This window comes from Drosophila willistoni, assembly GCF_018902025.1.
Source record: "Drosophila willistoni isolate 14030-0811.24 chromosome XL unlocalized genomic scaffold, UCI_dwil_1.1 Seg141, whole genome shotgun sequence".
Lineage (NCBI taxonomy): Eukaryota > Metazoa > Arthropoda > Insecta > Diptera > Drosophilidae > Drosophila > Drosophila willistoni.
In genome coordinates this window covers 12,935,367-12,948,126 of record NW_025814052.1, presented here as the reverse complement: position 1 = coordinate 12,948,126, position 12,760 = coordinate 12,935,367, and the positions used below count along the sequence as shown (strand labels likewise).

The 12,760-nt window shown below is 36.9% G+C and overlaps 3 protein-coding genes across 3 annotated transcripts in view; 1 reads left to right on the top strand and 2 right to left on the bottom strand.

Moving 5' to 3' along the window:
• The window catches only part of LOC6641459 (protein kinase 4), a 32,829-nt gene extending 32,776 nt beyond the window's left edge, over nucleotides 1-53 (bottom strand). The window contains exon 1 of the mRNA XM_047011162.1: nucleotides 23-53. The gene's annotated coding sequence lies outside the window, so the exon portion shown is untranslated. The remainder of the gene's footprint in view (nucleotides 1-22) is intronic.
• A 6,957-nt stretch (nucleotides 54-7,010) lies between these two features.
• Nucleotides 7,011-8,610, top strand: LOC6641458. Its single transcript, XM_002064221.4, has 3 exons — nucleotides 7,011-7,628; nucleotides 7,712-8,020; nucleotides 8,086-8,610. Exons 1-3 carry the CDS (start codon nucleotides 7,059-7,061, stop codon nucleotides 8,494-8,496), a joined length of 1,290 nt encoding a protein of 429 aa, XP_002064257.1. The 5' UTR covers nucleotides 7,011-7,058; the 3' UTR covers nucleotides 8,497-8,610.
• On the bottom strand, nucleotides 8,600-11,571 carry LOC6641457 (protein O-mannosyl-transferase 2). The gene is made up of 11 exons (XM_023175366.2): nucleotides 11,444-11,571; nucleotides 11,283-11,366; nucleotides 11,116-11,200; nucleotides 10,925-11,029; nucleotides 10,745-10,853; nucleotides 10,115-10,689; nucleotides 9,840-10,046; nucleotides 9,533-9,773; nucleotides 9,317-9,465; nucleotides 8,923-9,256; nucleotides 8,600-8,857 (listed from the first exon to the last, which is right to left on the bottom strand). Exons 1-11 carry the CDS (start codon nucleotides 11,563-11,565, stop codon nucleotides 8,664-8,666), a joined length of 2,205 nt encoding a protein of 734 aa, XP_023031134.1. The 5' UTR covers nucleotides 11,566-11,571; the 3' UTR covers nucleotides 8,600-8,663.
• Nucleotides 11,572-12,760: the final 1,189 nt, after the last annotated feature.

The window sequence follows — 12,760 nt, the reverse complement described above, 5'->3', positions numbered from 1 at the left end:
CTTAAGCAGTTTTCACACTCACCCAATTCACACTTGGAAAATATTTACGTAAATTCCTTACCAAAAATTCAACTTCACTCGAAGGCTTCGAAAAGTCAACTGGCTTAAATCGTTGCTTAGCCTGAATAGGTAGGCAGGACGAGTAGGCAGGCAGGTCGGCAGGCAGGCAGGATGGGCCGACAGGCAAGAAACCAAACACTGAAACCGATTAAAAACACATTGCATTCTTTTTCAACGATAAGGCCAAATGACATTGCTGGCTACCTGGCCAAAAGCCGTCGCGACAAGCAACCGCATGTCATTCCCATCATAATAATCATAATGTAATAAAATTCTTGTTTTACCTGAACAATTTGTTTACATGTCTTCTTTTTTGCCTGCCCAAGGACCACTGTGTGTGTGTCTCTCTCTCTCTCTCTCTATCTCTCTGTCTCTGTTTGTGTGTGTGCGTGTGTGTTTTGAAAGAAGCAGAAGCTTTCTCTATTTGCCAAAGCTTTCGATTGAAACTTGGCTGACTTGAGAATAAGATGATTCTCTATGTCTCTGATAAGCCTGTTTTGCACTCTTTCTGTTTTGTGCTGGAAATTCTAAACAATATGAATAAGTATGTCCGTTGTCCGATGGCCAAGAGCACGTACGATCGACAAAAACAAAACAGAAGAAGGCCACGAGCAACGTCTTTGGCCAGATACTGAAACAAGAACACACAAAACCGCTAAAGGCAAAAAAAAAAAAAAGAGTCTAAAGAAATGAAAACATTTTGCAAAAGGTTAATGCGTTTCAGTCAAAGAAAGATATGATAATGTTCCTCCCACACACACACACACACACACACACTCGCACTCTGCTTCCCTCTTGTCAACAACAAAAAAGACAATTAGGACACACGCAAAGTGGAGTAAGACAAACACACACACACACACACACACACACACACACACACACACAATGCAAATAAATATCTTTCTTTATTTTTGCGCTGAGAGCAAAAAAAAATGTGTCATTGTGTCATGTTTGACTTGTTTTTTTTTTGTTTTTGTATATATGTATTTGTTTATATTTTGTTTCGCTATCAATTGGCAGTAAGAGAGAGGGAATAAGCTTAAATTATTGTCCCTCACCACATTTAGCAAAAACAGAGAAAGGTAAGCCCAGGCCATGAGAATAAATTATAAAAATAAGTTTAGAGATATTTTTTTTTTTACATCCCACCAATTGACATTTAATGACATTTCGATTTTCGATATTTGTAATCGAATTGTAGACATCTCTAATAGAGTTCTGCATGAAAGCATTTTGATCTTTATTCAATTGCCATGCGAAATTTTCAAATATAATGACTTAGATAAATTAGTATGAAAACAAAAGTTAAAAGTACAAGCCTATAATAAATATTTATTAAAATATTTTGTTCGTCTACGAAACACAATGGTAGAAACGAATCAAAATGTGTCCCCAAAATGTTGCCTATAAGCAACACTGAATAAAAATTCAACAAATTGTATCAATTTCGGGTAATTCAATATGTTTATATAATTGCCTTAAACTAGAAATATGCTGAATCCCTGGTCACTTCCAGGTTCTGGGAACTTTATAGCACCCTAGCGCCCCCACCAGCCAACGGTCAACTCTGGACTTATGGAAAAACGTTTATATGCATAACTCGACTGTTTTTTGTCCGATTTTGATCAAATTTGGCATTTTGCTGGATATTAGTATCAAATTTAAGTGTGCCAAATTTGATTGCACAGGGTAGAAAATTACGGGAGATAATCGAGTTTTTTCAAATTACGGGGGCGGAAAAGGGCGGGGCAAAATTTTAATACATACAAAATGTGTGCATTTACTAAGTGAATATACATCCCAAATATGATGTCTCTAGCTGGAATAGTTTTTGAGATAAACGCTTTTTTTTAAATCGCATGAGCGGAAAGGGGCGTGGCAAAAATTTGAAATAAACTTAATCACTCTACGTACTACACGAGTCTACATACCAAATTTGGTAGCTCTAGCTCTTACAGTCTCCGAGATTTAGGTGTTCATACGGACAGACGGACAGACGGACGGACGGACGGACGGACGGACGGACGGACGGACAGACGGAAATGGCTAGATCGACTCGGATGTTGATCCTGATCAAAAATATATATACTTTATGGGGTCGGAAAAGCTTCCTTCTGCCTGTTACATACATTTGGGCGACTTTAATGTACCATTTCACCCTATGGGTGTATGGTATAAAAACAATACAAGAAACAAGTAAAACCAAAGGAGAAAATCACAGCAAAAATAATAGTAACAACAATAGCACAAGTAAAAGTAACAACAATAGCACAAGCAACAATACCAACAGAAAACAGAAAATAACAAAGGCAATAGTAACAACAACAACAACAACAACAACATCAGTAAATCTACCAATAGTGGCAATGAAATTGGAACAACACCAACTCCAACTTTGTGGCAAGAATAGTAGCAGCAGAATCAAAACTCATTTTATCTTCTATATATCTTTATACTCAAAAACCGTGCTTCTTTTTTAAGGATCAAATTTATTTTATAATTGAGAGCATAATGTATGCATTCGAAGACTTTCTACCATTGATCAAAAGGGACACCTGGACTCGGCTGGAACATTAAATTCCAATTTGGCATTGCTTCATACGTAGGATTAAAGGAATATACTTCGAGAGGAGAGGAGAGGAGAAGAAACCATATTGAATTTCCTACTGATGTAAATTTAAAGTAAACAATTTGTCCCCCACCTGTCGTTCTATCTTTTACAAGTGGGCTTCAAGGGGTTGCAATTGATAGGGGTTTGTTTTTATTTTTAATTAATTGAATTTAGTTCAAGTTTAATGCATCTTTTGCGCATCGGATCTTTTGGCTACTACTGCCTTGCAGTCTTGGCTACTCGAAAAGACTTGACACATTGACATAAGTAGGCAATTGTTTTGTATGTATACCTAAAGTAAAGTAAACCACTTGAGTTTTGACACAATTCATAATGGGGATATCGATTATCAATATCTATATCTATCGTAAGAGAAAGCAATGTAGGGCAACGATTCAGTAATACGCTGTCTTCTTTGTAAAATTTTCTAGTATATGTACTTAAAGCTTAAGAGGAATAGACAAGAACAGATATAGATAGATTGTCTGAATGATGTGATTGAAATTATATATGAAAAATCAAAGTCGAAAATATTAAATTACAAACTATTTGAAATGAAACCTCTTCACAATTCGTTGTTAAGTTCAAGAAACTATTAAGAAATTCATTGCTTAGTGGGTTTATCCCTCTTACTATATACCCTATATTAAGTAAGTCGCATTGGAGAAGTTAATGTGAGACGTAGTCATGTTAGAAGGGTTCAGGGTATGAATTGTTTAAACAAAAATAAAGTAGTGCAAGTGTCTTATTGTTTACTAACTATACATATATGACTATATATACGTCTCGAAGATTAAGTTTAGTGGAAATATCTGTATTAAATTTTAAAAACCTTTCAATTGAAAATCAATTCATTAGCAATTATAATAAAAAAAAAACAGATTAGATCTACTTTGTAGCTAGTTGATTGGCAATCAATATAATCAATTTCATTAAGTTTAAGAGATTAACAGACTTTGGCCAAGTGAAGATCCAAAGATCATTGAACTTTTTTGTTTGATGAACTAATTTTGGGTACATTTAGGCAAATTTTTTGCTGTTCTCTCTCTCTCTCTCTCTTTTCTGTTATTGCTATCTTTCTCTATGCCATGAGACGTCTGTTTGTTTTGTTTGATTAAAAACGCGGTTTTTAATGTGGTCAAATGGCCAGTGGTCAGTTAAAGTCACATATATGTATATATATATATATATATATATAACAGGTAGCTCAATTATATCGTATTTTATCACGTTTGCATTGTCTCTATAGAAATGACCAATAATAAATATTATAAAATGTATTGTCCTCTTTTGGCATATCTGCACGAATTACCCGGTTACCCTCAACTATAATGATGATGCAATCGGCTAGAATAGCCAGATATATTCAATTTATGTTTATGATTTCTGCTTAGTTTATTTAGTTTTAAATTAAACTCGTTACTAAATTAACAAATTGTATGTTATGAAGATTGGTCTAATTTTGTTCCTACATCTAGTATATATGTATCTAGCCTATATATTAATGATATCGCCAGATGGTTGTAGTTCAAAATAAAATGAAGTAAGTAAGTCGTCTCGCCGACTTAGGTATACCATACACCAGGTATGTCTATTAAATTCGCACTCGCTCTCACAAAAACAAACGAGAACTCTAGCGCCGCCACTAGCTTACGGCCAACTCCGTCCCTAGTAAAACTCGTTTATACGTAGGGGAGAGTGGGGCTAATCGGCCCCATATATCCTGATCGTATCCTCTCATATGAGCACTTAAATGAAAGGTTAATTCATTGTCGAACTATTGTTCAAAGATACGTTTCGATATAATTTACCGTTACAAAGCTGTAGCGGTTTTTTCGTACATACCCCAAATTGGCGTTGTCAAAAATAGCGGGGCAATGTGGCGCATCGTTGTTTTTCCAAGTTTTTTATATAAAAAAAAGCGATTTAAAAAAAATGAAGTAAGTAAGTCGTCTCGCCGACTTAGGTATACCATACACCAGTAAAGCAAATATTTCAACTTTATTAAACAAATGCATTTTCACATGCTTCTTACAAGCATATCTTAGTATCTCGCTCACTCAATCATACGAGCACCCTAGCGCCCCCACCAGCCAACGGCCAACTCCGGCCTTATGGAAAAACGTTTATATGCATAACTCGACTGTTTTTTGTCCGATTTTGATCAAATTTAGTATTTTATAGATATTAGTATTAAATTTAAGTGTGCCAAATTTGATTGCATAAGGTAAAAAAATACGGGAGATAATCAAGTTTTTCAAATTACGGGGGCGGAAAAGAGCGTGGCAAAGTTTTTATGCATACAAAATGTGTGCATTTACTAAGCGAATATACATACCAAATATGGTGTCTCTAGCTGGAATAGTTTTTGAGATAAACGCTTTTTTTAAATTGCGGGGGCGGGAAGGGGCGTGGCAAAAATTTGAAATAAACTTGATCACTCTACATACTACACGAGTCTACATACCAAATTTGGTGGCTCTAGCTCTTACAGTCTCCGAGATCTAGGTGTTCATACGGACAGACGGACAGACGGACGGACGGACGGACGGACGGACGGACGGACAGACGGACATGGCTAGATCGACTCGGTTGTTGATCCTGATCAAGAATATATATACTTTGTGGGGTCGGAGATGCTTCCTTCTGCCTGTTACATACATTTTGGCGACTTTAATATACCATTTCACCCTATGGGTGTATGGTATAAAAACGAAGTGCACAGCATCCGTTAATACATGTCGGAACCTACGAATTGGATACGTCTAAGTTTATGATCCAAATATAGCCTACCAAAATGCGATCTTAGGACACTTATCACTTTTTGGATCGTGCTATTATATTTCAAGATAATTTGACTGCGCCGATTAGCCCCACTCTCCCCTATGTATATCTTCCATGTTTCGAGTCCGATTTTAATAAAATTTGGTAGGTTAGGTAATAGGTAGATATCAATAGGGCTATTTAGTGTGCTGAAATTGGGTTTGATAGTCCAAAAATTGAGGCAGGCAATCAAATTATGAAGGTGAAAGTAGGCGGGGCTATGGTGGCTCCATCTCTTATAGTCTTCGAGATCTTTATCCGTATTCATATGGACGGACAGACGGACATGGCTAGATCGATTCGGCTGTTGATGGGGTCGGAAAAGCTTCCTTCTGCCTGTTACATACATTTTGCCGACTTTAATATACCATTTCCCCAGTATGAGTGTATGGCATAAAAAAGTTAACTGGAACATTGTTGATTTAGTGCTTACAATTAGATGTGAGTGGAGGGTGTCGGGAATTGGTGTCAAATTTGCGTGACTTTTGAGTGGCGCACCTGTGATACAGAGTATCTCAAAGTCGAATGATGTAATCCAATGGAATTTCATTGAATGGCAACATTGTTTGCTTTTTTCTCTTATCTCTGTTCGTATATACTCTTTCTTTTTGCTTACCACACAGTTTTGAATGTTAGTCTATGAAAATTCTATGTACATATATGAAATTTTGCAAGGGTATATGAATTTCGGTAATAAGTCAATTAAATTCTTTGATTTAGAAGCTAATCTGCATATAGTTTACACATATTGATTGGGATACACTCAGAGAAATTGCTAGAAGAATGTATGTGCCATATCTCTACTTACTTTTACTCTCATCCCACAACTTATGCAAACAGCACAAGGGATAATCAGGCTTTACTATTATTAGTACCTAACTATATTATGCAGGATTATACAAAATGAACTAAAACAAAGTTTTTTTTTTTTTTAAATTAAACCAGTTGGGAATCACAATGGAACTTGAAACGGTGTGAAATGGTGATGTTTAAATGTTCTCCCCTTTTTTTTTTTTTTTGGTGAGTGCAATTCGCTTAGGGGTAAGTCGTTAAATGAGATGCGATCAACATATATTATCAATTAAATGAAGGCACCTGATAAGCGCCCCTCTAGTCAAGGAACCACGTGCAGCATCTGCAGCAGCACATTTTATAATCAATTTACGAATTCCAGACAAGTTGTGATATGAATAAGGTGCAGCAGTCTGTAACCCAGAATAACCAGGGATGCATTCAACTCGAAACAATAGAATTGAAGTGAGTGAAACTAACTTTTCAAGACTAAAGACTAAAGAGACTTGTGACTGGCACATAAGTGCAGAGAATATGGGTAGACACTTGAGGGCAGACAATAGACAAACGGGAGCAGTGTCTATGTGTGTTTTAGACTTAGCCATATCAATAATATATATAATGTATGTATGCGCATTAGATGTCTTGCCAGATAGGACCCAACCTAGAACTCATACCGATTTCTTTCCCTAATATATATTTAATAAAGTTGCTCGTCTTGCTGGCCACACAGTCTCGCTAGAGCAAACGCTGTTGCAACACAGCCATAATGAAACTAACGGAGGATCAGACGGAGACCAATGGCCAGACAAATGAGGGCCATAATTGTGATTTGCCACCAAAGTATCTCAACGAGGATTTCTTCAAGGCCGCCCTCGAGGATGGACTAAGGGATATGCGTGTGGATATTAAGAAAATCATATTTGCCGAATCGAGCGGCGGCGGCGGGGAAAACTATTGCAGTAAAATCTATCGGGCCAGGGCCCTATATCGTAGCAGTAAACGGCAATTGGATGAGGAATTGGCCTTGATTGTGAAGAGTATTGCCATCACGCCGGCCACACAATTTCTAGAAGAATTGGCTGTTTATTTGCGTGAGAAAATCTTCTATTTCGATGTGCTTGGCAAATTGCAAGTCCTGATTGGTGATGGCACGAAATTTGGTGCAAAATGTTTCTATACGACACGACAACCCATACAAACGATTGTATTCGATGATCTAACACAATATGGCTATAAATTGGCCAATCGTCAGAGTGGCCTGAATGAGGAACATTGTGTGATTATATTAAAGAAATTGGGTAAATTTCATGCCAGTTCCATGATACTGGCCGAAAAGGTAATTATACAATTCTCTCCCTCTCCCTCTCACTGATTTGATTCGATCTCTCTCTCTCGCTCTCTCTCTCTCTTTCTCTGTAGGAGCCCAGTGTGCGAGAACATTTCACTAGCGGCATGCTGGATGAGAACTATATAAGAACCAATGAAAGATTCATTAATTTCATGACACTGCAGTTGCGTACATTGGCCAATCTGGTGGCCAAATGGACAGATGATGATTATGAGCAGTTGGCCAAGAAATTGCATCGCCATTGTGACAATCTAAAAGAGAATTTGGTAATGACAGGACGTCCACAGGCCAATGAGCTGACTGTTCTGAATCATGGTGACCTTTGGGTTAATAATTTCATGTACAAATATGAGAATCAACAGCCGATTGATGCAATTTTTGTAAGTACAATCAAAACAACTGAAAATGAAACTGAACTGAAACTGAAACTGAATTCTGATTTTAGGTTGATTTTCAAAACAGTTTCTTTGGCAGTCCCGGCTGTGATATCAACTTCTTTCTCAATAGCAGCGTTCAATTGGATATATTGATCCATCGACGGGAGTTCCTTATCGAAACGTATTATCAATCATTGCGCGAGAGTTTAGAATCGATGCACTCGCGTTTGATACCCAGCTATAAGGATATACAAAATGAAATCCGGGCACGTGAGCTATATGGCTTCTTCTCATCATATGCCTTCTTGCCCATGGTCACAATGAGGAAGGAGGATTCGTATGACATTAGCATTGAGGCCCTAACCGATCAGGAATTTGCCATTAAAAAGGTTCAATTGATGTTCACATCGAATCCACGTACCACAGATACTTTGCGTTATGCCCTAAAACGATTCGATCAATTGGGTATTTTTGACTAAAATGAGTACTACTCTTACTTAGTTTTGCTTGGTTTTTGTTTGTTTTTTTTTTTTTTGATTTTTTTTTTTTGTTAGACTGTTAAGAATAATAAACGAAATATGCTTATCATGAAATGAATTTATTACTAGTCACAAATAAATAGCATCGAATTTCGATTAGAATTCGATTAAAATTCCCAAGTGGAAAGCCATTTAAGGCCATACATGGTAGAATTTTTCTCATTGGCCAATGGACCACTCATGCCATAGGCCAGAGGGGAGAATACTAGAAAACTGTAGCCAATTACTGAAAGCATTAGACCCATTAATATATGTTGCAGATATTTGGGTAGATTTTTGATAATATAATCAAACATAACACCTAAAAAGAAAAAAAAACAAATGTTTAAACACTCAACAAACAAGAGAGAGAGTGAGTTTGCTTACCCGTCAGCATGGAGTTGAAAATCAAGGCAGGAAAATAATGATGAAAATAAAGAACTCTACCCATTGCCCAGAATGGTAGATAATGCAGAATCCAGCCAATAAATAGCCAAGCAGCTGCCTGTAATGACATGACACTTGACTTTTCCTTTGATCCTGTTGAAGAATCCCTTGGATCTGTTGATGTTAACAAAGTTTGGCCAGCTCTACGTTGCTCTACAATGGCATTCCATAGGAAGACTATCATAAAGAGTACCAAGAAGATGAGATTACTCCACCATATAATGGGATTGCCCAATAAATAGATGCGATAACTATTGCCCGAAAAGAATTGACCCTGAGAAAAGAGAAAAACAATATAATAATCTCTCGTTGATATAAGTAAGTGTGAGTTTACCCTATAATTGATGGGCCATTGCCAGGGTCGACTGGTTATTTCGCCCTCTTTGGGTTTTAGTCCGGCGTTGCCTTGCAGCATTACGGCATGGGACTCAAAGAAACGTGCTATAAATCCCGGAGCATACATGCTAAAGTTCACATTGGGCACTTGAGAAAGGAAAGAAATATGATTATCAATTTTTATCAAAAATGATGATGATGTCAAGTGTCTTACATAGTTTATGCTGATTATCCTCGACATTCCATTGAGCCATTTTGTCGCGTATATTTGGATTACAGGACACTTCCTGCTGTTCGAAACCCCATTTTGGCAATTGTTTGCCACTCGAGGTTAGAGCACAGTTTTGTAAATAATGTATAAACATTAAACGTGAGGTAACCGTGTGTATGGAATCGTTGACTTTGCCACCAACCGTGACCACACGCCACACATCGTTGACATCGCCAATGCCCAGCTAGAAGATCAGGAGTACAAACTATAAATACCTATGAGCAAAGTGGATGGCATGGCAACTACATACCTCACCATAGCCGGTGACCTGAAGATGCTTCTTGGTCATGGGTGCCGATTCGCTGTGAGAATGAAGATTTCGTCGGGTAACCGCATGCTCGAGCCGTATTAGATCGCCATGACGCAACAATTGGAGCTTTCCGTTTGGTGTCTCTTGTTTGTTGTATGGCTTAATGAGCCATTTGTTGTTATCATCCTTGTGTGTATAGGTGGTAATCTGGAATATCAAAACAATATATATCATTGATTGGACACATTGTTAGTTATATTCCTCTCATTATTTACCTGTTGCTGCCTGGCTCCAGCTCCCTTGGGATAGAGATGAAAATGTGAGTGCAAATAACCGCCGCCAGTTTTGTGATTTTTAATTGTAACCACCGCTCCATAGGCCACATCTCGGGGCATGCTGGCATTATACAGCGAATTGCCAATTAAACGCGATTGAAATGCCGAACTGTAGAAACCATCACCATTTCCACTGCGATTCAGCACTTGCAGATGTATGTAGAAGAATATCACGTACAGGAGAATGGGCCACAGAATCAAAGTGAGAGCACGACAGGCAATCTGTTTGACAGTCTCGACAATCGGTTGACGTAGATCACCCAGAATTAGCCATAACTCTGTGGCTGTATGCAGACCCACCAATAGAACCACAAAGAGACCCACAAATTTCACACTAATCGTACAGGAGAGCATGGTGCCCGTAATAAACAACCAGAGCCACCATCTCAATGTATAAGATTGGCCCGATGCAGTGGTTTTTGATATCTTCACCATGCCCCAAACCGAACCCATCATAAAGAATAGAAGAATGGGATCCAAAAGTATATATTGATTCAAAGTCAAAATGCCAACATCTGATGGGATACAAAACGAGGGTTAGATGAAGTGAAAATGTTTTTCTTAGCTTACCAAAAATCAAATAGGCAGCCGATAATAAAGCAGCCTCATGAGATCTGGTCAAATCGTAGACAGTATCGAAGCCCATGGGCATTATCAAAGCACCCAGAGTGGTACAAAACTGCAAGAAGGATTCGGATTTTTAATCAACCATCATCGAATAATATATATGTACATATGTATATGGCTTACATATCGCATGCCCTGATAACGTGTCTCATTGTATTTATCGCCAGGTTTCTCAAAGGGAAATGTGCCATTATAGCCAGTTAAATAGCCAGACAGACCGATAAGCATCTAAGAAAAGATTAAAAAAGGTTTAAAAATCAAAGTATTTGGGTGTGTTTTTTGTTTTCTGTTTGTTTTAAAAAACCTATTCTCACCTTACCCAATGGTGGATGTACATCGAAAAAGAATGTACGATTTATATACCAACTGCCCATTTTGCCAAAGTGCGTCTCATCCCAACTGCAATGAGATGAGATTCCAGATTCCAGATTCCAGAGATAATAATAAATGGAATTTCCATATATGGAATGCATTTCCTTACCAAATGTGATCGGGTTCGGTTACCTTGTAGAAACGTGTGGCAAATGTAATTGTAAATACTAAAACCAAAAGACACCACCAGCGCCTGCATAAAGAGAGAGAGAGAGAGAGTTCTCAAGTTCGTTGCCTGAGTCTTTTGTTTTTGTTTTCAGTTTTCTTTACCAAGAGTTGTTCTCATCCTCCCCCGCCTTTGTTATTGTCGTCGTCGGTGCCTTGATATTGGCTTTGTCAGTTGTCTTAACTTTTTCCGACTTTGTTTGACTTTTTACCATACTAGCCGTCATTTTGTTTTATTGGGAAAATTAATTTAAAATCAAAAGAAAAATAAAAATCAAATACAAATAACAGAACTGCACATTTTCTTTTGCTGCCAACGTCAACAGAAAAACCAAAGCAAATGGAGAATGCTTTCTCTTTCGGCCTTTTGGCATTCTTAGATATCTTACAAACAATCCTAAACCGGTTCCATATTGGCTTTTGCTGGCAACAGCTGCTTATGGCCAAGCTTAAAAGACGATACATATATAAACCAGTTCAAAGTTATCGATAAGACTCTGAGAGTTCAGTTTCGTGGCATACTCTAAGGGGTCTTAGGGAAATTTATTCATATTGATTTATTCTATTCACCACGACGTTTTGCTTGAAAGCTAAATTACTTGCATACTTTTAGGCATTCTTTTTAATTGTTGTTTGGCAAACTGAAACTCAAGTTTTCACTCACTTTTGGGCTGAAAATTTACTAAGTCGAACATGTAAACTAAACAACTCTATAGCATACTTGCAGGCAATCAAAAAATATTCAAATTGAAAAAGAATTATAATGAATAAGGCAAAGAAATTGAATTACCCGAAAGAACAAAACTTTTTGCAACACTATAGAGTTAATAATTGAATGATTTGAGTTTTTATTAAACTATCAAAACTTATGAGTTTCTTTTTTAAAATAAATATACATTAAACAATTTCGATTTCTGTTATATATCATATCTTTATTAATGTTTTTTTTTTTTTCTTGTTTTTCTTGCTCGTTTTTGTCCAAATCATCGATCAAAACTCTTATGCATCTGCCATAAGCTTAAGTTTTAGTTTTTACCTTTTATATTTTCCAATACGAATGACAATACTGAAAAAGTTACAATCTCTGGAAATACTTTGCCCCTTAAAGTATGCAGTATTCAGTTTATTCACAAATGTATAACTTTGTAACTTAAAAAGTGATCGAGAAACAATATTTCCTTCGAGTTTTTTTTACTTTTGAACTTTATGGAATACTTAAGGGGGCAAAGTTCTTCACATTTCACGCCGACAAAAAGTAAAGCTATTTACTCGTTTGACAAATTTATTTTACAAACTCAATTTTAATTCACTCACATTGCAAATTGTCATAAAATTATTCAATCATCTGACTTTTTGCCTTAAAAATGTCGACAAAAATCATTTTTAATCCAACTTGAGTATAATTTTTAGAATGACAAACAG

What these genes read in the sequence shown, in the direction of transcription:
- LOC6641458 (XM_002064221.4), top strand. Translation starts at nt 7,059, where the DNA reads ATGAAACTAACGGAGGATCAGACGGAGACCAATGGCCAGACAAATGAG. An exon ending in CCATGATACTGGCCGAAAAG is followed by an intron (nt 7,629 to 7,711) that starts GTAATTATACAA and finishes CTTTCTCTGTAG; the next exon opens with GAGCCCAGTGTGCGAGAACA. An exon ending in AGCCGATTGATGCAATTTTT is followed by an intron (nt 8,021 to 8,085) that starts GTAAGTACAATC and finishes TTCTGATTTTAG; the next exon opens with GTTGATTTTCAAAACAGTTT.
- LOC6641457 (XM_023175366.2), bottom strand. Translation starts at nt 11,565, where the DNA reads ATGACGGCTAGTATGGTAAAAAGTCAAACAAAGTCGGAAAAAGTTAAG. An exon ending in TACATCCACCATTGGGTAAG is followed by an intron (nt 11,030 to 11,115) that starts GTGAGAATAGGT and finishes ATCTTTTCTTAG; the next exon opens with ATGCTTATCGGTCTGTCTGG. An exon ending in AGGTCACCGGCTATGGTGAG is followed by an intron (nt 9,774 to 9,839) that starts GTATGTAGTTGC and finishes CTGATCTTCTAG; the next exon opens with CTGGGCATTGGCGATGTCAA.